The sequence below is a fragment of the Tamandua tetradactyla genome, chromosome 16 (genome assembly GCF_023851605.1).
Source record: "Tamandua tetradactyla isolate mTamTet1 chromosome 16, mTamTet1.pri, whole genome shotgun sequence".
Classification (NCBI taxonomy): domain Eukaryota; kingdom Metazoa; phylum Chordata; class Mammalia; order Pilosa; family Myrmecophagidae; genus Tamandua; species Tamandua tetradactyla.
This window is the reverse complement of record NC_135342.1, coordinates 4,350,351-4,371,118: the sequence shown is the minus strand read 5'-3', so window position 1 is coordinate 4,371,118 and position 20,768 is coordinate 4,350,351. Positions and strand designations below refer to the sequence as shown.

At 64.8% G+C, this 20,768-nt stretch overlaps 5 protein-coding genes across 13 annotated transcripts in view; 2 read left to right on the top strand and 3 right to left on the bottom strand.

Annotated features, from left to right (window-relative positions):
* RPL28 (ribosomal protein L28) overlaps window positions 1-20,768 on the top strand; it is a 36,746-nt gene that overhangs the window by 8,397 nt on the left and 7,581 nt on the right. The window lies entirely within an intron of this gene.
* On the bottom strand, window positions 1,828-2,821 carry COX6B2 (cytochrome c oxidase subunit 6B2). Its single transcript, XM_077130737.1, has 4 exons — window positions 2,589-2,821; window positions 2,346-2,493; window positions 2,102-2,202; window positions 1,828-2,010 (listed from the first exon to the last, which is right to left on the bottom strand). The coding sequence occupies exons 2-4, from the start codon at window positions 2,473-2,475 to the stop codon at window positions 1,957-1,959; spliced, it is 285 nt and encodes a 94-aa protein (XP_076986852.1). The 5' UTR covers window positions 2,476-2,493; window positions 2,589-2,821; the 3' UTR covers window positions 1,828-1,956.
* On the bottom strand, window positions 2,835-10,485 carry GARIN5B (golgi associated RAB2 interactor family member 5B). Of its 4 annotated transcripts, XM_077130723.1 has the most exons (9): window positions 9,963-10,484; window positions 9,670-9,824; window positions 9,316-9,574; window positions 8,260-8,699; window positions 8,124-8,176; window positions 7,965-8,041; window positions 5,408-7,620; window positions 3,150-3,201; window positions 2,835-3,049 (listed from the first exon to the last, which is right to left on the bottom strand). In XM_077130723.1, exons 1-8 carry the CDS (start codon window positions 10,194-10,196, stop codon window positions 3,174-3,176), a joined length of 3,459 nt encoding a protein of 1,152 aa, XP_076986838.1. In that variant the 5' UTR covers window positions 10,197-10,484; the 3' UTR covers window positions 2,835-3,049; window positions 3,150-3,173. The 4 variants fall into 4 exon arrangements, with proteins under 4 accessions (XP_076986838.1, XP_076986837.1, XP_076986839.1 ...); XM_077130722.1 differs by having other exon boundaries at window positions 2,835-3,201; XM_077130724.1 differs by lacking the exons at window positions 2,835-3,049; window positions 3,150-3,201 and having other exon boundaries at window positions 3,210-7,620; window positions 8,260-8,491; window positions 8,672-8,699.
* Window positions 11,524-19,029, bottom strand: IL11 (interleukin 11). 6 transcript variants are annotated; one of them, XM_077130734.1, is made up of 6 exons: window positions 18,982-19,029; window positions 18,370-18,405; window positions 13,332-13,504; window positions 13,051-13,137; window positions 12,765-12,926; window positions 11,524-12,117 (listed from the first exon to the last, which is right to left on the bottom strand). In XM_077130734.1, exons 4-6 carry the CDS (start codon window positions 13,078-13,080, stop codon window positions 11,947-11,949), a joined length of 363 nt encoding a protein of 120 aa, XP_076986849.1. In that variant the 5' UTR covers window positions 13,081-13,137; window positions 13,332-13,504; window positions 18,370-18,405; window positions 18,982-19,029; the 3' UTR covers window positions 11,524-11,946. The 6 variants fall into 6 exon arrangements, with proteins under 6 accessions (XP_076986849.1, XP_076986848.1, XP_076986847.1 ...); XM_077130733.1 differs by lacking the exon at window positions 18,982-19,029 and adding an exon at window positions 18,720-18,967; XM_077130732.1 differs by lacking the exon at window positions 18,982-19,029 and adding an exon at window positions 18,845-18,967.
* TMEM190 (transmembrane protein 190) lies at window positions 19,065-20,398 on the top strand. Its single transcript, XM_077130727.1, has 5 exons — window positions 19,065-19,208; window positions 19,302-19,337; window positions 19,734-19,859; window positions 19,944-20,028; window positions 20,114-20,398. Exons 1-5 carry the CDS (start codon window positions 19,151-19,153, stop codon window positions 20,340-20,342), a joined length of 534 nt encoding a protein of 177 aa, XP_076986842.1. The 5' UTR covers window positions 19,065-19,150; the 3' UTR covers window positions 20,343-20,398.

Below are 20,768 nucleotides of genomic sequence, written 5' to 3'. Positions count from 1 at the left end.
ACATGGATCCTGCAGAGGGGGCAGTTGTTGGCCCCAGGAGCATGAGAGAGAGGGGCTCAGAGCCAGCGAGTGGCCAGGGTCCCCCCACCAGGCTGGAGATGAGGGGAGGTCCCGGCTCAGGACTCAGCAGGGCAGAGGTGGCCTTGGGGCAGGCCAGGTGTTTAGGAACACCTGGGGTGATACCTGGAACCAGTGTGGTCCTTCCTGCAACTCGGAGCCCCCACCCAGCTGAGCCCATACCCAGCGCCCTTACCCACCCCTTGGTTCATGGACGGAGGAAACCAGGAGGCAATGTCTCAAGGTAAGTCACCCTGAGAGGGTGGTTCAGGGTTGGCTCTGGTGGGTGCCAAGGGCACAGCAAAGGCAGGTGGCAGCTGGTCACCACTGGGCGGGAGTGGCATGGGGCCAGCCCTCTGAGCTCCACCGCGTGTGTGCACACCCCTCCCGTTACAGGGTGTGGAGGTCTGCAGAGGTCACCCCTTATGTGGTGACAATTGACTTCCAGAATTGAATGGAGCCTTGTGAGCTCCCCTTCTGAGAGCCAGTCTGGTGGCAGCAAGGAGGGGGCCCGGGGTACTCGGCCTGAACCCAGAGCCCCACATCCCCAAGTGGGGGACAGCACCGCCCAGCCAGGGCAGCCACATACCCGGAGCACCGGGGTCAGCCCACAGCAGGACCAGGCCATCAACGTCACTCCCTGGCCTCCCGGGCAGGGTTTGGAGGTGACTGAGAGCCGGGATTTCAGGGAACCCGACCCAAACTCCCAGGGGCCTGGCTGAGGGGCCTGGCTGAGGGCAGGCCCAGTGCTGGTGTGGGGAAGGAACAAGAACAATCCAGATGAGGCTCCTGAGCCTCAAGGGCACACAGTCGGGGAAGGGAGGTGGCAAGAGAAACTGAAGTGACAAGCGTCCCAGGAGGGACAGCGGGCGACACGTGGGGGAGGGGATCAGCTGGGGGTGGGGGGCGGGCCCCACTTTGTTACTGAAGTGAAGGAGGCCACTCCAAAGGGCAGAGGCAAAGGAGTAAGTGGGCTTGTGTGCGGGGAACTGGAGAGCTGGAGGGGAGGCAGGGGCAGGCCAGCTCTGGGGGGCTGCAAAGAAGGTCCTACAGGGCTCAAGGTGAGCTGTAGGGGCAGAGACAGGAAGCCAGGGAGAGGCTGGTAGGGGTGGTAGGGGTGGAGCAGAGGAGGGGGGCAGGTAGGGTGGGGTCTGAGGAGAGCCATACCCTGAAGCCCTCTCGGGAGCCGGGGAGCTGAAGGGACCTGGGGCTGGCGGCGGCTGCCAGGAGAAGCAGTCCCTTCCAAAGCCAAAAGGGAAACAGCCCAGGCGTCGGCTCACCCACAGGCGAATGCATGGACAAAACGTGGTACATACATGTGACAACACAAGAGGGCAGCTTCTGCCTGGTCCCGCTTGGGTGAAGTGGCCAGAGCAGCAAAGTCATAGGGACAGAAGTCACACTGGAGGGTCCGGGCATGTGGGGAGATGGGCAGTCACTGCTCCACAGTAAAGACTCGGTTTGGGGTGATGAAAGAAAGTGGGTAATGGATGATGGTGAGGGTAGCAGCAAATGGTGGCTGGAGCCACGGAAGTGTATACTTAAAAATATCAAGGCTCCACATTTTATGTTTTATATATATATAACAAATATATATTTACATGCACTAAAACAAAGGAGGGGCCCCTTCCCCGGAGGAACCCCTCTCTTGCCGAGAGCCCTGCCTGCTCTCCCTCCACCCCAAAGCCGAACCAGCAGCTCTAGTTCCTGGGGGTGCAGGCACTCGGCGACCCCAGCCACCCCAATTTATCCGCGGCCAGACATTATGGAGAAGCATCAGCAACAACATAGCTTTATTTCCGGCCTAAAGCCTGGAGGAGGGAGGGGGCTGCGCGGGGGGAGGGGGCACGGGTCTCTGGGAGGGTGGAGCATGGGGGTCCCTGGGGCTGAAGCCTCGGGTCAGATTTTGCCCGCGAACGTCCCTTGCTTGATCTGCTCATTCCAGCGCTGCACCTAGTGGGGGGGCGGGGCGCGGTCAGCCGCAGCGCGAACCCCCCCCACGCCGCCACCACCCCCACCTTCCCCCCCACCCCGGCCTCCTTACCCAGCTGATGGGGCACAGCGAGCGGTACACGCGCAGGTAGTACTCGCAGGGCTGCGGCTCCTTCCCGCGCCGGCTCATGCTGCGGACGCAGCGGTGGTAGTCTGTGTGTGGGGGGGGGTGTCACGCCGCCGGGCCCGCCCCCCGCTCCCCCAACGGCCGCCGCGGGCCACCAGCACCCGTCCGCGACGCGCGCTCATCACCCACCCGAGCCGCGCCCCCCGCGGACGCCCCTCACGCCCCTCACCCAGGAAGTTCTGGTAGCAGTTACGGGTCTGGTTCTGGTTGGGGAAGCGCGGGTCGAAGGGCGGCGTTTGCCACTTGCCCCTGGGGGGCTTCTGGGCGCCGGACGGCCGCTGGACATCGCCATCCAACATCCAGGGAGGAGGCCGGTCCTGCGGGCAGGAGGGCGCCGAGAGGCTAGGGGCGCCGTCGCCCGGCCCCCGCCCGCTCCCCGCCCGGCCCCGGGGCGCGCCCGTCCTGCCCTCACCAGGCTGCCGTCGACCGGTCGGGGGTCGCGCCGCCTCCGTCTGCGGCCGCCCTCGCTTCTGCGGCCCGGGTCCAGCACGAGCACCCCCACCCCGGCCTCATTGGCTGGAGCCCCCGGGACCCCAGCCAATGGGTGGCCCTGTGCTGGAGAAAAGGTTCCGGAACGCGGGCGGGGTCCGGGGAGACCCCCGTCCCACCACCCCGTCCCCTCTGGGCCAGACCCGCGGGACCCGCCCCCACCCCACCCCCCGGCGCGCGCACACACGGGACAGAGGCGGGGCTCGTGCTGAGGCTCAGACTCAGGCTTTAATCCCGGCGAAGTTGGGGTACCCCGCGCCCAGCCCCCCGCCCCCCAAATATAAACCTATAGATAATTCGAGTCTCTACCGGAGAGGGAGGAGCCCCCGCCCGGCTTCTTATGCGTCCTGCTGCTTCCGTTAGGATGCCCTGCACCCTGGGGGCCTGCGGGGAAGGAGGTGGGAGCTGGGTTCCTGAGACCGCGGGGTCCAGCTCAGGGGGCTCAGGGGTAGCTGGCCACGCCTCCTCTCGGCCCTCTACTGACTGAGGTTGAGTTCCCTGGATCCTGCTACTTAAAGAGCTGGGAATCTTGCATGCTGGAGGGAGAGAGAAAGCAGGAGAGGGCTATGGGGGTGCTGGCAGGGAAAGGGGGTGCCTGAGGTTCCAGGAGCCTTGGCTCCCGCATGCAGGGGAACTGGACTCCCGAGGGCAGAGCCCACTGTCTGTCTAGTTGGCTGTGGTTTCTGCCTAGAGCAGAGCTGGGTCCCCAACCTCACCGGCCTCGGTCCAGGGACAAGTGGCTTTCCGTGCTCTGAACCTCCTGCGGCACTGACCCCAGCCTCCTCCTGGGGTCCTTCACACCAGCTCCAGTGTGCTAATATTTCTATCCTCTCAAAAAGCCCTTTCTTGTCCTTACTTCCTCCACCCAGCTACCTCCCCCATCTCTCTCCATTCCTGCCTGCAAAATTCTTCCAAAGAACTCCACTGCTCCTTGTTTCCACCCCCCTTCTCTGCTTAAATCATTGTGGTAAAATGCACATGGCATGAAATTTACCATCGTAGCCCTTTCAGAGTGTACAGCTCAGGGGCATTCAGTACATTCACGGTAGTGTGTGGCCAGCACCCTCTCTAGATCCAGGACATTTTCACCTTCTCAAAAGGAGGCCCCGCAGCACCAGCACTCACACCCCATTTCCCTTCACCCCCCAGTGCATGGCACCCACTGAGCTGATCTACTTTCCGTCTCCATGGATTTGCCTATTCTGGAGATTTTGTATAAATGGGATCATACGAGATGTAGCCCTTTTGTGCCTGACTTCTTTCCCTTAGTGCAATGTTTTCTAGGTTCACCGGAGTCGCAGCTTATCGATGCCTCCCTCTGTACGCTCTTTAGGTTTCTGTCCCCACCACACCACCTCCCCATTGAGAAATCCAGAGGTCATCTCTCAGTCCTCATCTTGCTTGACCTGATGGCACTTCTGACCCATCCAATGGTCCTCTCCCTTATCCCCTTCACCTGGCGCCCGGGACGCTCCACTCCTGCTTTTCTGCCATTATCGAATCTGGAGCTCCTTTTTCTAAACACCTTGGGATTTTGGCTCTTCCCCACCTATCCTTACTCACTGGCAGCCTCCTCCTTTCTTTTACCTTTAAGCTTCATCATCTGCCAGTGACTCCCCAAATCCTGTCCCCTAAATGCCAGTTCACACATCCAAATCGGAATGCCAGATCTCGCCAAGATGCGCTCCACTCACAGTCTCCTCACTGTTGCTGTGGCCACTACATCCTCTGAGCTTTGCAGAAGCAGGACTTTGCATCCCCCTCGATGGCACCCTTCCTTTCATAGCACACAGCCAACCCGTGACCTGGTCTGTTGGTGCAACCTTCAAAACACCACTGCTTCTAAGTACGTCACTTCTCTTGCCCAAGCCACCATCATCTTGTGCCTCAGTTATTGCAACAGCCCCAGCCCTGTCCCACCCTTGTTCTCTCTACATTCTCCACACCCCAGCGGAGGGAACCCTTTCCAGTGTACATCAGTTCTCACCACTCTCCTGCTCAAAACCCTCCCTATCTCACTCAAAGCCAGATTCCTTTAAATTGCCTTCGAGGTTTTCTGCCATCCGGCCTGTGGATGACTCCTCTGACTGGAATCCCTCCTCGGCCCTCATCTCACTGTCTGTCCAGCACCTCGCGCTCGCTCCCGCCTTGGGCGCTTTGCATCAGCTGTTCCTTCTGCTCGGAATGCTTTGTGCTTGCAGTCCCTTTGGCTCCCTCCTCCCCTTCCATGAGGTCTTTCCACAGACACCATCCAGTCAGCGAGACCCGCCTGAGACCATGCAACTCACTACTGCAACCTGCCTGCTGCTGCTCAAACCTCAACGCCCTTACCTGCTCTTTTTGTTCAGATGATCTCCTTCTAACGTAGGGTATGATTGACAAGTTTTTTTTTATTGCCTGACACCCTCCCTCCCTCTGGGGCAGGGTTTTCCGACCTCAACGCTATGGACATTTTGGCCTGGGTGAATCTTTGCTGAGGAAGGCTGGGGCAGGGGGTGGGGTGGGGGAGCTGGCCTGGGCATTACAGAGTGTTTAGCAGCATCCCTGGGCTCCGCCTGCTGGCTGCCAGCAGCGCCCCGCCCCCTCGCTCGCTGCCCTCTACCTAGCACCTCAAAAAGTGTCCAGCACGCAGTCAACACTCAGTAGACAGTGGGTGCGTGAAGGGAAGCGGGGGGAGGGGTGGTCACCTCTCGCTTGCGGACGATGGCGTTGGCAGTAGGTGTTGGCCGTTTCCCCAAATACCTGGGTAGTACTGTAAAGATGTCCACTTTATCCTTGGCCGCTGCCCCGTCGGGGCTCACATCCCTCAAGCTTTCCACCAGCACGGGCAAGAGCGTGTTTGAGGACGACCCCATCGTGGCCAGGAGGTCCTGGCTGGGCTCCTTAGAGATTCTCAGGGGCTGTTGGGGCATCCTGGCCATGACGTCCATCCTTGGGGAGCGCGAGGCAACGGGCAAGTGCTCGACATCCTCCCACCTCGTGGCAGGGAGAGCAATGGGAGGCCGGGGTCCACTCTCCATCCTGGGGCTTCTGGATGCAGGTGAGGAGTGGAAGGACGCCTGGGGATACTTCCTCGGGTCCCAGGGTGCCTCCTCCACATCTCTCCACTGCCCTGTGACCTTCTTTAGCTCAATGTTGGAATCTGGCTGTTCTCTGACCTCTACTGGAGTCCTCTCCAGCCAGGACTCCTGGCTGAGCTCGAAAGGGATGGAGGCTTCCTTAGACACAGTGCTCTCCCGGGAACTTAAGGAGAGCCAAGAAGGCAGCGCCACCGCCGGAGGTCTTAAGCATTGCTCCTTGGAGCTGGCCATGATCATGAGCTTGGCGAGAGCCAGCCCCTCCACAGAGAAGGGCCTGGTGCTCTCCTGTGGGGGCCCCTCAAGGGTTAGTGCGTGGGTCTTGACCCATCTCTTCTGCCACCCCATCTCCTTGGACTTGCCACCTGGCAGGTCCAGGGAGATCTGCTCCTCCTTCTCGCGGGCCCCGGCCTTCACCCCACTCCTGCCGGTCAGGCCCTCTTTGGACTCCTCCTTGGTCGTGCTGAATGGCAACCCTAGGGGCACTGCCTGGGTCCTCAGCTCTACCGTTTTCACCTGCTGGGCGCCCACCATAAGTTCACGTTTCTCTTTGCTTATCTGAAGGACGTCCCCACGTAGCAACATGCCAGGACCGGCAGAGGTCTTCTCCAGTGTGGTGGGCGGGAGGAACACTCTCTGGGGTTGGGGATCTGAGCTCAGAGCCTTCTGGGATGGGGCGGGTAGGAGCAGAGACTTCTCATTTGGGACAGTGAGGGATGTGGCCTTCTGGGGAACAGTAGGTACAGGTGGGGCCCTCTGGGATAAGGCAGGTACAGATGCGATCTTCTGGGATAGGGCAGGTACAGGTGGGGCCCTCTGGGATGAGGCAAGTACAGGTGGGACCCTCTGGGATGGGGCAGGTGCAGGTGGGGCCCTCTGGGATGAGGCAGGTACAGATGCGATCTTCTGGGATGGGGCAAGTACAGGTGGGACCCTGTGGGATAGGGCAGGTACAGGTGGGGCCCTCTGGGATGAGGCAAGTACAGGTGGGGCCCTCTGGGATGAGGCAAGTACAGGTGGGACCCTCTGGGATGAGGCAGGTACAGGTGGGGCCCTCTGGGATGAGGCAAGTACAGGTGGGGCCCTCTGGGATGGGGCAGGTACAGGTGGGACCCTCTGGGATGGGGCAGGTACAGATGCGATCTTCTGGGATGGGGCAAGTACAGGTGGGACCCTGTGGGATAGGGCAGGTACAGGTGGGGCCCTCTGGGATGAGGCAAGTACAGGTGGGGCCCTCTGGGATGAGGCAAGTACAGGTGGGATCTTCTGGGATGGGGCAGGTGCAGGTGGGGCCCTCTGGGATGGGGCAGGTACAGGTGGGATCTTCTGGGATGGGGCAGGTGCAGGTGGGGCCCTCTGGGATGGGGCAGGTGCAGGTGGGATCTTCTGGGATGAGGCAGGTACAGGTGGGACCCTCTGGGATGGGGCAGGTACAGGTGGGATCTTCTGGGATGGGGCAGGTACAGGTGGGATCTTCTGGGATGAGGCAGGTACAGGTGGGACCCTCTGGGATGGGGCAGGTGCAGGTGGGATCCTTTGGGACTGGTCAAGGATGAAAGGAGCCTTCCAGGACACGAGAGGGACATGCAGGGCTTTCTGGGGAAGCGGTGTCCTGGCATTTCCCGTGGGCCTGGAGGTGGAGGCATAGGTCGTGGGGTGGTAGAAGGCAGTAAGGGGCACCCCCGGGCAGACAGAAGAAGATAGGGTGCTGGACATGGGGTCCACGAGGTCTTCGACGTCCTCCTGCCCCAGGTACTCCTCCGTGTAGTTGTAGGAGTCCACCGAGGAGGCGTCAGGGCTGTCACCAGAGATATAAAATGACGGCGTCCCAGCCAAGCGTCCTTGCACGGTCAGCGTCCCCACCTCCGCCGTGCCACCCTGTGAGAGAGCAGACGGCAGCTGGGACAGTCAGGGCAGGGGGGCGTGGGGCCTTCCCCCCAGACCCCCAGCCCCCAGCCCCCAGACCCCAGACCCCAGACCCCACACCCCAGACCCCAGACCCCCAGACCCCCAGCCCCCCAGCCCCCAGACCCCCAGACCCCAGACCCCAGACCCCAGACCCCCAGACCCCCAGACCCCAGACCCCCAGACCCCAGACCCCAGACCCCCACACCCCAGACCCCACACCCCAGACCCCACCAGCCCCCAGACCCCAGCCCCCAGCCCCCCAGACCCCCAGTCCTGCAGTCCCCCAGCCCCCCAGACCCCAGCCCAGTGCTGGCCTTGAGCACGGAGCGCCTCTGGCAGATGGGGCTGGAGACGATGCTGAAGATAGTCCGGATCACGAGACGAGGCTTCTCTAGGGGGGCAGCCTGAGCTCGCAGGGGCATCCCCTCTGCCCTGCTGGCCCTGGCCCCCCACCAAGGCAGGGGGGCGCTTACCGGAAACCAGGATTTCCGACTGCGATCGCTCACAGGTGGGGCCTGGGAGGGGCCTGTAGGGGCGGATCGGGGGACCTCGGTGTCCAGGCGGGGGTGCCCAGCCCTGCCCGCCACCCCCGCCTGGCACCCCACCCACTTCTCCTCCTTGGATTGCTCCTTCCTGAGGCCCAGCTGCGACCAGACGAGGGGCACGGAGTCACCGACGGCCTGAGACTTGAACCTGCGCTTCAGAGCCTGTGGAGCAGTGGGGGGTGCGGCCAGGTGAGGCGGGGCAGCCCTGGGACCGGCCCGGGGCCCACTCACCTGGGCCTTCCTTGGCTTCCGGGACATCGCCACCCGGTAAGACGAGGGGGCCTTGGCCGATGCAGCTGCAAGAGAGGGGGACACGGGCAGTTCGGGACTCCATGAGGACGCTTGCTGAGGCTGGGATGGGAGGGGCTGACGGAAGACCCCAGGCGGGCTCTGCGGGGGAGGGAGGGCGGGAGGGTCCGAGTGTCCAGCTGTGTTCACACCTGGTGGGGGCCAGATGCATGCCCAGGCTTGCTCACCTGAACACCTGGTGTGGGAAGATGAGCCCTGGGGGCAAGGGAGGGCAATCAGGGCACGGCCCCTTCCTCATGCTGCGTCTCCACTGCCCACCCACCAGGGCTCTCGCCCTCCTCCTTTAGACCGGGGGGGCCAGCCCCTCCTCCCTCAGACCCAGAGTCCCAGCTCCTCCTCCTTTAGACTTGGGGTTCAGCTCCTCCTCCCCCAGGCGCCCTCCTCCTTTAGACCCAGGGATCCCAGCCCCTCCTGCCCCAGACCCCGGGGTCCCAGCTCCTCCTCACTCAGACCTGGGGTTCAGCCCCTCCTCCCTCAGACCCGGGGGTCCCATCCCCTTCTCCCTCAGACCCGGGGGTCCCAGCCCCTCCTCCTTTAGACCTGGGGTTCAGCCCCTCCTCCCTCAGACCCAGGGGTCCCATCTCCTTCTCCCTCAGACCCGGGTGTCCCAGCCCCTCCTCCTTTAGACTCGGGGTTCAGCCCCTTCTCCCTCAGACCTGGGGGTCCAGCCCTCCTTCAGCCCTGGAGCCTGGCTCCCTGCCCCATTCCTGGGGACCCCGGACTCCTGGCTCTGTACACTTGCTCCCTCGGGCATGTAGAAATCCAGGCTGGGCCCTGTCATCCCGTGGGTTCCGTGGAATCAGGGCCCCACCTGCAGGCACCAGGTGGAGGCAGGCGGTGCGGATGGGTCCAGGCCCAGCAGCAGCGTGTGCAGCGCTCCGGGGGCCCAGGCGGTGGCGGGCTGCCCGAGCAGGTTGATGAGGCAGAGCCAGCGCTCGAACAGAAAGCCCATCTCCCCGTCGGGGGCGTCCAACTCCAGGTAGTAGCAGCGGCCCGTGGCCAGGCGCAGCTTCAGGCGCCAGGTGGACGGGTCGTGCACGTACAGGTGGGCGAGGTCCAGCGGGATCATCCTGGGGAGGTGGGAGGCGGGAGGCGGGAGGCGGGGGCGGGTGGGGCAGGGGCCGCGGGCGGGGCGGGGGCCGCGCAGCTGGGGGCGGGAAGGCACCTGGTCAGGTGGAGGCAAGAGGCGCCCTTGCCTGCGCGGGGCTGCGCTAGCAGCAGGATGTCGGGCAGCACCAGGCCCGGCCCCGAGGCGGCCACGCCCACGGTCACGCGGTTGGGTCTGTGGTGCAGGTACACGGGGCCCCCTTGGTTGGTCACCTGGGGTGGCCAGGGACAGGGGCTGGGACCACTGCTGGGCTTGGCCCTTCCCTGGCACCCCCGTCCCCCCGCTGCCTCGTGCTGCCTGGCCCCCAATTTCCCCCCACCCCCCCAACCCCGGCCCCCCGGCCAGGGCACCTGGACAAAGTTACTCTCGAACATGGGCAGCGGGCGCAGGGGCAGGTACTCGCCCTTCTGGAGGGTCTTCTGGAGATCGCCCAGGATGGGCACCCACTTCGGGGGGCCCCGGAGCGGCTGCAGGCCCCTGATATTCCGGAGCCGCTTCATGGCGGCCCCCGCCTCGGCCCCTCGTGCCGCCGGGGTCCGGAGCGCAGCGTCGCGGCGCTTCCCCGGCTGGGAGCCGTCGGTCATGGCCCCTGGGGGTGGGCGCTCAGCCTGGGGGAGGAGCCTTTGCGGGGCGGCCTTTGTGACCTCATTGGGCACAGGGGCTCTTCCTGGGGACTCTCCGTGGGTTCCCTTCTCCGCTGGGAACACAGTCTAGAATCTCAGGGGGCAGGGGGGCACCCCCCAGCTTTTCCCTGCCCCCCACCCAAGCCAGACTGCCTCCCCTAGCCCCTCCGTCTCTCCTCCGGACCCAAGTCGGTGACAACATGGGGTCCCGGGGCTTCTGACTGTGAGAGGAGGCCTGGACTACACTTCTGACGCTGCCCTGGCCCTCCTCCTCACCCTGGGCAAGACCCCCTCCCTCTCGGCCCCACCCTCAGCGCCCCCAGCTGTCGGTCTAGGGGGTGTCAGTGGCTGCTGAGCCCTGCAGTGCCATGAAACGGGACCCGGCTTTGGGCGAAGCCAGCGCGTGAGCGGCTGCACGGTGCCCCCCTCTAGCCCTGTGGTCTTGGGCAGGTAGCCCCCACCCCTCCCCGCCCCAGCCGGCCCTGGCCTGTAAGATGGGGGTGTTTGAGGATGCGGGGGGATGAGATGAGCAAACCCCATGCTTACGGCACCGGCCACAGCAGGCGCTCAATGGATGGGTCTTCCTGACCCTTCTGGGGCTTTGGGGGGCCAGAGTTCTGTCCTTCCGCAAATAGTGGGGTTTGGTTGTTGTTGTTTTTAATGTGTCATGCAAAATGCAAGGTCTTGGTAGAAATTCTGGACATGACAGACTAACCCAAATAATAAAAATCACCGAGCATGACACCCCTTCTCCTTCGACCCCTCAGGCAACCGTGGTTGACATTTTGGGTATTTCGTTTGAGGAACTGTTTTTTGAATCCACGTAAATACGAGCAGCAGTGGTGTTGCAGTCTGCCCTTTCCCACAACAGTATGTCTTTCTACGTCTTTAAGCAGTCTCCTGTGCATCCTTTTAATGGCTCGCTGGCAACCCCTGATGTGGAGGCTGGTACCCCACTTTGGGCACTTAGGTCGTTTCCCATTCACTTTTGTAAATAAAGGTCAAAATGACCAACCCGGAACATGCAGCTGTGTCCAGCTGCAGGGCTCCCCAATAGTATGCTGCCAGTGATTGGGTGACTTTCTGGAAGCTTCCTTTATCCATTCAAATGTTTACTGAATATTTATTGACGTTCTGGGTACGACTCAGCCCCTACCCCGTGGAGCCACACGTCCCCTTTGCCGTGCTGCCCACTGGGCCACTCTTGGCCCTGACTCGTCCCATCTTGTCCCTTTGGGGACCCCGGCGTCCAGCCCCCAGTGCTCAGAGAACGGGCCTTTAAGCGTGTGTATATGACAAGTTTAATTCTCCCTTTCTCCGTCTCCCAAAGGCCTCTCACATTTTTGTACAAAAACCCAGGCCTCCTTTCTCACCCCTTGCCCAAACCACCACAAAAAGTAATTGTTTAATAAATAACATGTGTTCCTGCCCAGGTCCGGGGCGGGGTGGGGTCCGGAAGGCACCATAGCAGGACTTCTCAGCACCCCAGTCCCCTCCTCCTCGGGGACCCGCGAGTCCCCCGGCCCCCCACCCCCTTCAAATAAATAAATATAAATAAGGCACAGGTGCCCCCTCCAGGTCTCCTCAAGGGACCCGATCTAAGTAGGGGGAGACGGCAGGGAGGGTCATCTGGCTACTATGCCCCCCCAGTCCTGAAATAAATAAATAAATAAGAGCTGGCTGCAAAAGAGACAGTGGCCCCGAGCTGCGGTCACAGCCGCGTCTTCAGCAGCAGCAACCCCCGAACGGCCCAGTCGAGGGTGAGGTGCAATCCCCCCAGGATGGCATGGGCTGCCCTGATGCCCCCCCAGGCTGAGGCAGGTGGGGTAAGGGGGGGCGCCGGGGGGTCCGGGGACACCTGTGGCAGGGCCAAGCGGGACATCTGTGGGAAGAAGATGAGACAGTTAGCAAACAGCTGGGGGTGCAGTGGGGGGTCCAGGGAAGGGGTGTGGGGAGCATCGAGGGAGTGAGGGGTTTGGAGGGGAGTCCAGGCTGCATATTTCCGGAGAGTCTGGCATGGCGGGGGTTCATCAGGTAAGCTGTCAGGGAGGGCTTCAGGATCACGGGTTCAGAAGACTGAAGGGCTCAAACGGTGGGGGTGCCAGAGCCAGGCTTTGGGGAGGGGGTACTTTAGAGTCAGGTTCGGGCTCTTGTAGCTGGGGTCTGGGGTCTCTGTGCTGGGTCTGATTGGGTCGGATAAGGCCCGTCTGGGCTGGAATCTTGGTGCTGCGGTTACACAGACATGGTGAGGTCTGGAACTGCAAGTCTGGGGGCAGGCTCGGGGTCTTAAGAGCTCCCAGCTGGGGTCTGGGATCTTGGGGTTTCGGGGGCCGGTGCCGCAGGGGCCTGTGGGCATTCTCAGGGCCTTGGGGTAAAGATCTGGAGTTTCAGCATGGCATTCTGGGTCTGGGTCTCAGTGCCACCAGACCTTAGGGTGTCAGGATAGGGGTCTTGGGGTCTCAGAGCGGGCCTAGAAGTAGGCTCTGACTTTTCAGAGCCGGGTTCTAGGATCAGGGGCCCAGGCCATACCAGGAGCTGCAGCCTGCGCAGCAGCCGGTCCAGCCGGGCCTGCAGGTGGCCCAGCTCGGGCTCCAGGGTCCTCAGAGAAGGGCCCCCCGTCCGGCGCAGCCATTGCACGTGCCGCAGGTAGGAGAGCAGATCACTGCGCAGCCGCGTCAGCACGCCGGGGAGCTGGGGGTGGGGGTGGGATGGGGCGTCAGGGGCACCAGGCACGTGCTGTCTCTGACCGCCCCAGCCCCACCAGCCACTGCCCGAGTCCACCTTCGCCCCAGACCCCGCCCCCCATCGTCCTCACCTGCAGCGCACCCAGTGCCCCTGCGCTCATGGCCAAGGTGGGCAGGGTGTCCAGGTGGTGGTCCCCGTCCGCTGGGAATTTGTCTCTCTGGTGGAGAAGCGCAGGTGAGGGGTCCCGGCCCGGCTTCAGCACCCTATCCACCCACCCCCATGGGCCCCTGTGTCTCCCCCTTCCTGGGAGTCAGTCAGCCTCCAGGCAGTGCGCCCTGGGCGGCCAGTCCCCTCTGGGTCTCTGTCACTCCGGAACTGGTCCTGGCTGGCCCGTCCCCTCCAGTCTCTTACCAGCTGGGCAGCCAACTGCCGAGTGTCCGCCAGGAGGGAGCGGGTCAGAAGGACGGTGCTGTCCAGGTCGGTCCGAGGGTCTGGGAAGGTCCGCGGGGGGCCCGGGGGAGGCCCAGGGGCAGCAGCTCTATCTGGCCAAAGGCTCAGCACCGCCAGGAGTAGGTGGCAAACACCTGGGGGTGGGGCGCGGAGAGCTCAGGTCCACCCAGGAGTGGGGCTGGGGAGGAGAGGCTGGTGGTCCCCGGGTCTGATGGGGAGGGGCTGGGAGACCCCCGGGGTCTGAGGAGGGAGGAGTTGGGGTCCCTGGGTCTGAGGGAAGAGGGGCTGGGGGTCCCCGGGTATGAGGGATGAGAGACTGGGGGACTGGACCCCCGGGTCTGAGGGAAGAGGGGCTGGGGGTCTCGAGTCGGAGCGCAGCGCCCCCGAGGGCAGGTCGCAGGACAGAGGCGGGCTCTCCTCTTCCACCCCGGCGCTGGCGGCCGCCCCGCCCGTCGGAGCAGACGCGGCCCGGGGCGGGTAGACCGGCCGGGCGTCTCCCGTCCGCCCCCGGACGCCGGAATCTGGGCCCCGGGGCGGGGCATGAGGGGGGTGGCACAGGCCAGAACCTGCCCCCTCCCCCGGCCCCGGGAGCCCGAGCTGGACTGGGGGCAGGGGAGACAGGCGGAGTCGAGGACCGTGGCCCGGATCCATCGCCCCCTGCCCCGGGACGTCCGCTCGGGTGGCCCCGCGCCCCAGCCGAGGTGGGCCGCCGTGCGTGGGGACGACCCCGGGCGCACCTGGGCCGGGCGGGGCCGAGAGGCGGGACGGCTGGGACCTGCGGTGGCGCTCGGGGCGCAGGGGCTCGGGCCCGCAGGCTCCCCCGCACCCATCCCTGCTCGCCACCCCCGCCAGCCAATCAGCGCCTCCCGGGCCGCCCGGCTCCCTCCTCACGCCCCCAGCCCGCCCCCTGGTGCCCTCCCGCCGCTCTCCACCCGGCTGTCTGTCTGTCCTCCCGCCACTCTCTGCCCGGCTCTCGCGTCTGCGCCTGCACCCCGGCCCTTCTCCCTCTGACGGGAGAGGCGCCCGCGCTCCGGCCGCGGCTCCCCTGCGCCCGCTCGCCGTGCCTCAGTTTCCCTCCCCGAGCCTGGGCGATGGGCGCTCGGGGTGGCCGCGTCTCGGCGCGCGCCGACTCTCCGGGGGGCCGGGGCACCCGGTCTCGCGCCCCGGCGTTGTTGGTCTGTCCCCGGCCGCGCCGCCTCTCCCGCTCCCCACCCCTCGCATCTGGGACCGTGCAGGGCCCCGGCCGCTGCGCCGCGCGCCGCCTGCGCTCCCCCCTCCCCGCCCTCGGTCCCTCCCCCCGCTACCGTGAACTGGAACCAACTTACAGTTCATGTCCCCACAGAGCCAGGGGTTCCCCGGGGCAGGGGGCAGGGAGCTGGGGGACTTTAACCCTTCCCTGTCCGCTGCCGGGGGAGCCCCGGGGGTCAGCTGGGCCGCGGCCCGCGGAAGGGAGACATGTAGGGTGCGCCGGTGAGCAGCGAGGGCCGCGGCAGTGAGGGAGTGTGTCCGCCTGGGGGGTTATATAGGGGGCCGAGGCGGGCGGGCGGGGGGCAGGCGGCAGGGAGGGTGGCCTGACACATCCTGACTCACCCTCCCTCCCTGCCTTTTCCATTCCGAGGAGTCGGCGGCGGCCTCGCAGGGCTGAGCGTCGCGCGCCCAGGAGGGCACGGAAGGAAAAGTTGGAAAAGTTGAAAAGGGAAAGGGGGGGTGGTCGGAGAGGGGCTGGTGAGGTCATCGGCGGCCCCTCCCTCCACCTCCTCGGCTGGCCGTAGCAGACACACGCGGCCCAAGAGCTGGGGCCAGGCTGCGGTGGGGGACCCTCCGGACCAGACAGGCGGGGAGAGATGCGGTGGCAGGGGGACGAGTGTCAGGAGAGGGGGCTGCGGGGCCACAGGGCACGCTCCTGGGGAGATGCAGGCTCAGCGGAGAGACTCCAAGAGATGGAAAGAGGGAGATGGGGAGACAGACTCAGAGAGAGGTGGGCACTGGGACAGAGCAAGGGAGGTAGATGGATGGATGGAGAGATGCAGACCTTGGGACAGAGAAACCCAGATGAGGACACTGGGGGAGAGACAAGGAGACAGATGGAGAGATGGAGACACTGAGGCAGAGACAGGGAGAGGGGGACACTGGGACAGAGATAGACTGACAGAGACAGACAGAGGAAAGACAGAAATTCTGGGACACAGACAGACTAACAGAGACAAAGGAAAGACAGAGATCCTGGGACACAGAGATGATGGACAGATGGAGACACTGAGACTGGTTCTCACGTGAGACGAGACATACAGAGACAGAGCCCGGGGCTGAGCGACAGAGGTGGCTGGGGACGTGCTGGGAGGGCAAGGCAGGTGGAAGTGTGCACAGGCCGAGAGCCGGGGAGCACTCCGGGGCTGGGGAGGTGCAGAGGGCATGGGGACATGGGGCAGGGCAGCAAGGACGGAGGAGGCCTGAAGAGACAGCTACCTGGAGAAAAGGGGCCGCTGAGCTGAGCCTGGGGGTGCCCAGTGGGGACAGAGGGGCGGGCAGCCTTTCTCGGGGAGACAGGTGGAACACGCGGGGAGAGGGCAGGGGGACGCTCAGCAGAGGTGGCCCTGGGCCCGGGCACCGTCCCTGTGGATGGGGGAGAGCCGGCGAGCCCAGCCCCCACCCCCACTGTGGGGGACCCACGCTCATTCGAGGGAAGCGCACAGCCAGCCCTCAGGAGCCGCTAGCCGTTGTTCCGGCTGTCAAGCCTGTTAGTTTTTATTACTGCCTCCAAACAGACACACGTCCAGGCGGGACACTACAGGAGATTGCTGGCAGAGGCCCTGGGCAGGGACACCTAGATGGCGCCGTTCAGAGATGGAGCAGCTGGGTGGGGGGCGTCCAGGCAGGGGAGGTGTGGGGCTGGGTGTCCCCAAGACACACAATTTCTGGGGAGATGGCATGGAGGCAGGGGTGCAGACGGGGCGCACAGGCGAGACAGAGGCAGAGATGGCCCCAAGACCGACAGCAGGGAAACTGAGGCACAGAGGCGCCAACCCCAGGGTCAGGGGCCTGTGGAGGAGACGGGGCTGATGGGCTTTGGAAGGACCCCTACAGAGCCCCGCCCTGTCCCCATCCCTGAGGCCTGGAGGCTTTCCCTCCTCACCCCCAGCCGCTGTGGGGGGCCGACTGCTCAGGTCCCCGGGGAGGTGAGGTCACAGCCCCCAGGTGGCGGATGAGCTCATCCTTCAGGTGAGAGCGCTCCCTTGGTCCGTCATAGCCACCCCCCTCCGAGGGCCCCCCAGGGGCCCTGCCCAGTGCTCACTCCCGCCAGGACCCAGGCCTCCTGACCACCAGTTCCCCGCCCCTCAGGGGGCCTGTTTCCGGCTGAGTCAGCGTGGGGGGCCTAAGGCTGCGTCAGTGAGGGGAGAGCTGACGTAGCCCCCCCAGACCGGCGGGGCCAGCCAAAGTGACTCAGGCCACCAGCCTGGGGGGATGGATGGGCCTGAGAAGATGGGGGCTCTGGGCCAGTGGCCAGGCTGGAAGCAACAATGGCTAGTAATGCGGGTCTCTACCACCCACAGGCCCCCAGCCCCTCCTCCCCCAGTCCCTCCTCACCCAGCCCCCAGCCGCTCCTCCCTCAGCCCTGGGGGTCCAGGCCCCCAGCCCCTGTGCCCAGGCCCCTAGCCCCCTTCTCCATTGGACCCGGGGGTCCGGGCCCCCAGCTCTTCACCCTCCGGATCCTAAATCCTAGTTTCAGGAAAGGTGCAGAAAAACCTTATTGACATTCTGCAATTTGGGGTGCACTCTGTGTGGGGAAGGGTCCGGAGCTCTGGGGACCTGCCAGTGGTCCCAGGGTGGGGGGATCAGGCATCCCCTCCCCCAGAGGCCAAAGTAGATGGGGTGGGTGGGTGTCCTGGGGTGGGGACCCCAGCAACTCCTGCAGGAAAGGCCAAACCGCAACAGGGAGAGAGATGGAGCTGAGGACGAGAGTCGGAGAAGCCAGGTAGGGGTCACGAGAAGTGACAGCAGGGACCAGACGAGCAGAAACAGATGCAGGCACCCAGGAACCCAGGGAAAGCGGAGGCAATCTTTGAGGCTCAGAGACCGACATGCGGGGAGACGGTGCCAGAGGTTCCAAGGGCAGGGTCCGAGGCGCGGGGGGGCAATGCCGGGGGAATAGGGGGACCCCCAGATCCTTGCTCATGTGCTAGGCCCTGGGTGAGGCGAGGCTGGCTGGGTGTGAGGTCAGCAGGTCCGAGGATGTGTGTGTCCGTCTGTCTGTCCCTGGGGGGTCCTGTCTGGCCTCTAGGGGGTGACGGAGCAGGCCAGCCGCAGAGGCAGCCCAAACCTGTCATTAGCGGTGAGGCCGTGACGGGCCCCCCCAGTCCAAAGCCGCGGCCCGGGCAAGGCAGCGGGCCTCCCCACCCTCTTTGATCCCTGAGGAATCCCGGGAATTGGGAAGTGGGTCCAGAGGATGTTGACACAGGAAACGGGTCAGCAGCTGCTCGGCCTCAGCCCCGCAACCCCTCTGACCCCCACCCCCGGCCCCCTGCCGTGCCCCTTCTGACCTGTGTCATCTCTGACGGAGGCAGCGGGGGGCCCCCTCGGCACCCACCAGGATGTTTACAGGAGACGGGCGGGTGGGAGAGCACAGGGGGTAGGGGGCAGCCTCGGTGGCTTCCCGAAACTCGGGGTCTGGATCCTGGAACCTCCTCCCTCAGACGCAGGCGCCCCGGCCCCTCCCCACTCAGACTGGAGCTCCAGGCCCCAGCCCCTCCCCTCCTCAAACCTGGGACTCCCAGCCCCTCCCCCCTCGGACCCAGGGTCCCCCAGCCTCTCCCCCTTCAGACTCGGGTCCCCCAGCCCCTCCCCCCTCAGACCCGGGGGTCCCAGCCCCTCCTCCCTCAGACCCGGGGGTCCAGACCCGAAGACAGGCCACCCGGTGGGAGCTCAGACTCCTTCCGTCCTGTCCCATGGGGCTGAGTGGGGATGAACTAGGGGTCACGAGCCGTCTCAGCCCCCAGTCTACCTTCCTCTCCTCAGAAGCTGAGCCTTTTGCCCACTCCTAGGGGAGACCCAAAAAAGAAGCTTGACGATTCCCTTAGGTGACCTCTGTTCCCATTTGTGGGTGGAGAAATTGAGGCCTTAGTAGGAACGGGCTCCCCAGCCAAACACCTCAGTCACCCCTGGGCACCCCCATCCCCTACACATTCCCTAGGTGGGGCCTGAGGCCACTGACCCCTGGAAGCTCCCCCACGGGTGGGTGGAACTGGCCCCCGTTTGCTGACCTTCCCTCCCAACCAGCCAGGTTGCTGGGGGGGGGCACCTTCCCTAACAATGGGGCTCAGTGAGGCATTCTGAGCCTCAGAGACCCCTCACCTGGTTGCAAGCGGCAGTCCCCCCCCCACAAGGAGGTGTCATAAGTCCTGCCTTCTAGGCTCTAAGGTTACTAAGGAAAGGAATTCCCTAGCAACAGGGCCCTCCCATTTGCCGGAAGAAGGTACCTCAGGACAAACTCTTCTAAACCTGGACCCACACCCCCTCCAGCTTTCTCTCTCCTGCCAAGTTTAAGGGGGCTCTTCTCCAGCCTGCCCGCCCCCGCCCCGTCCCCTGGTTGCTAAGGAAGCCACTCCCTAGTAACCTGGCAGAGCTGGCCAGAGCGACCCCTCCCTCCTTCCCCACCCCTGAGGGGACTCCCTAGCAACAGAACTTAGAACTTGGGGGGCTGGGCGGGCGGGGCCGAGCCAGTTGCTGGGGAGACAGCTTGGGAGGCATCTCCCCACAGACGGCCCACGGCCTGGGGAGGCAACATGGCAGGGTCGGGGATCCCAGCTTTGGGTCTTCTCCTGCTGATTCAGGGCTCAGTAGGTGAGGGGGCTGCTGAGAGGGCCAGGGAACTGAGGAAGGGGCGTCCCCAGTCTCCAGGCCGTTCCCCAACTCCACCGCTTTTTTTCCTCACAGATGGAAACGGAATCCAGGGATTCTTCTATCCATGGAGTGAGCAGCGGCTGAAACCCTGGGTGCTTTGGGGGGACACTCCCAGACTAAACCCCTGGGTCTGGGGGAGGGGTGCTGAGGGCCTGACCCCTGGGTCTGGAGGAGGAAGGGCTGGGGGCCTGGACCTCTGGGTGTGAGGGAGAAGGGGCTGGGAGTCTAGGGGAGGAGGAGCTGGGGGATCCCCAGGTGTGAGGAAAGAGGGGGGCTGGGGGCCTGGACTCCCAGGTCTGGGGGAGGAGGGACTGGGAAGCTGGACCCCCGGGGCTGGAGGAGGGAGGACGGGGCCCCTGGGTCTGCGCAGTGTCAGCACTAGGCCCCCTGGAGCCTGGCTGGGAGCCCTGGCTCTGAGGCCCTGGGGGCCGGCCCTGGACGGAGCTGCCTGCTTGCGGTCCCCAGGCTGTGAGGGCGATGTGTGGGACCGGGAGAGCTGTGGGGGCCAGGCGGCTATCGAGAACCCCAACCTCTGCCTGCGTCTCCGGTGCTGCTACCGCGATGGGGTCTGCTACCACCAGCGGCCAGACGGTGAGCGCTGGGGCACCGGGGCCACAGGTCAGGGCGGGGGCACTGGCGGCGGGGACCCCGCTCCTCAACGCCCCCCTTTTGTAGAAACAATGCGCAAGAAGCACCTGCTGGCGCTGGGCTGGACGTGCGGCGGCCTCCTCTTCCTCGTTGGCAGCATCTGCCTGTACTTGTGAGTGGGGCCCGGGCTGGGCGGAGGCTCCAGGGGACACCCCGAGGGGCAGGCGGGGCGGCTGAGTTTTGCCTTCCTCCCCCAGGTGGGCGAAGCGCCGGGACATGCTGCACCTGCCGACCTTCTTCCAGGGCAAGTGCGACACGTCATCGCGCACCGCCTCGCTGCTGTCCAAGGACCGAGGGGGCGAGAGCGTGGTGAAGACGTCGGCGGGGAGCGAGCAGGCCTCCCAGGCCGCTGAGGGGACTGGGGAGCCCTCGGGGGCCACCGAGGGGGAGGGAGAGTTGGGGGAGGAAGAGGAGGAGGAAGACTAGAGGCTCCCCTGGTGGGCGCCCTCAATACACACATAGCCCACAGGCGCCAGCTCTTGGCTGTGAGTGGCGGGGCCAGAGACCTTGGGGTCCATGGTGCGGGCGCGTGCAAGTGTGTATGAGCACAAGCATGCACATGTGTATGCATAAGCATGTGCGGGCACATTTGTGTGCGCATGTATGTGTGTGTGCGCCTTGGGTGGGGCTTAGGGGATTTGTGCTGATGGGACCCCAGCTGAGGGGGCTGTGGGCTGAGTGGGTGTCCTGAGCTGTGATCACAGCATGGGGGGTGGCCTGGGCTGGCTGCGGGGGTCCTGAGCTCAGGGGCCTGCATTGGGGGGGGCCTGGACTGGGCCGGGGACAGCGTAGCCCTTGCCCTCCTAAAGTGGGGGCACAGCTGCCAATGGTTCCTGCTGTCCACCCACCCCC

Coding starts and splice junctions, on each gene's coding strand:
- COX6B2 (XM_077130737.1), bottom strand. CDS start 2,475: ATGTTGGATGGCGATGTCCAGCGGCCGTCCGGCGCCCAGAAGCCCCCC. Junction 2,203..2,345: donor CTGCTACCAGAACTTCCTGG/GTGAGGGGCGTG, acceptor CCCCACACACAG/ACTACCACCGCTGCGTCCGC. Junction 2,011..2,101: donor CGCTGTGCCCCATCAGCTGG/GTAAGGAGGCCG, acceptor CCCCCCCACTAG/GTGCAGCGCTGGAATGAGCA.
- GARIN5B (XM_077130721.1), bottom strand. CDS start 10,196: ATGACCGACGGCTCCCAGCCGGGGAAGCGCCGCGACGCTGCGCTCCGG. Junction 9,825..9,962: donor TCGAGAGTAACTTTGTCCAG/GTGCCCTGGCCG, acceptor TGGCCACCCCAG/GTGACCAACCAAGGGGGCCC. Junction 8,177..8,259: donor GAGCAATCCAAGGAGGAGAA/GTGGGTGGGGTG, acceptor CCGCCCCTACAG/GCCCCTCCCAGGCCCCACCT.
- IL11 (XM_077130734.1), bottom strand. CDS start 13,080: ATGAGCGCAGGGGCACTGGGTGCGCTGCAG. Junction 12,927..13,050: donor GGGCACTGGGTGCGCTGCAG/GTGAGGACGATG, acceptor CCCCACCCCCAG/CTCCCCGGCGTGCTGACGCG. Junction 12,118..12,764: donor TGCGCAGGCTGCAGCTCCTG/GTATGGCCTGGG, acceptor TTCTTCCCACAG/ATGTCCCGCTTGGCCCTGCC.
- TMEM190 (XM_077130727.1), top strand. CDS start 19,151: ATGGCAGGGTCGGGGATCCCAGCTTTGGGTCTTCTCCTGCTGATTCAG. Junction 19,209..19,301: donor GCTGATTCAGGGCTCAGTAG/GTGAGGGGGCTG, acceptor TTTTCCTCACAG/ATGGAAACGGAATCCAGGGA. Junction 19,860..19,943: donor CTACCACCAGCGGCCAGACG/GTGAGCGCTGGG, acceptor CCCCTTTTGTAG/AAACAATGCGCAAGAAGCAC.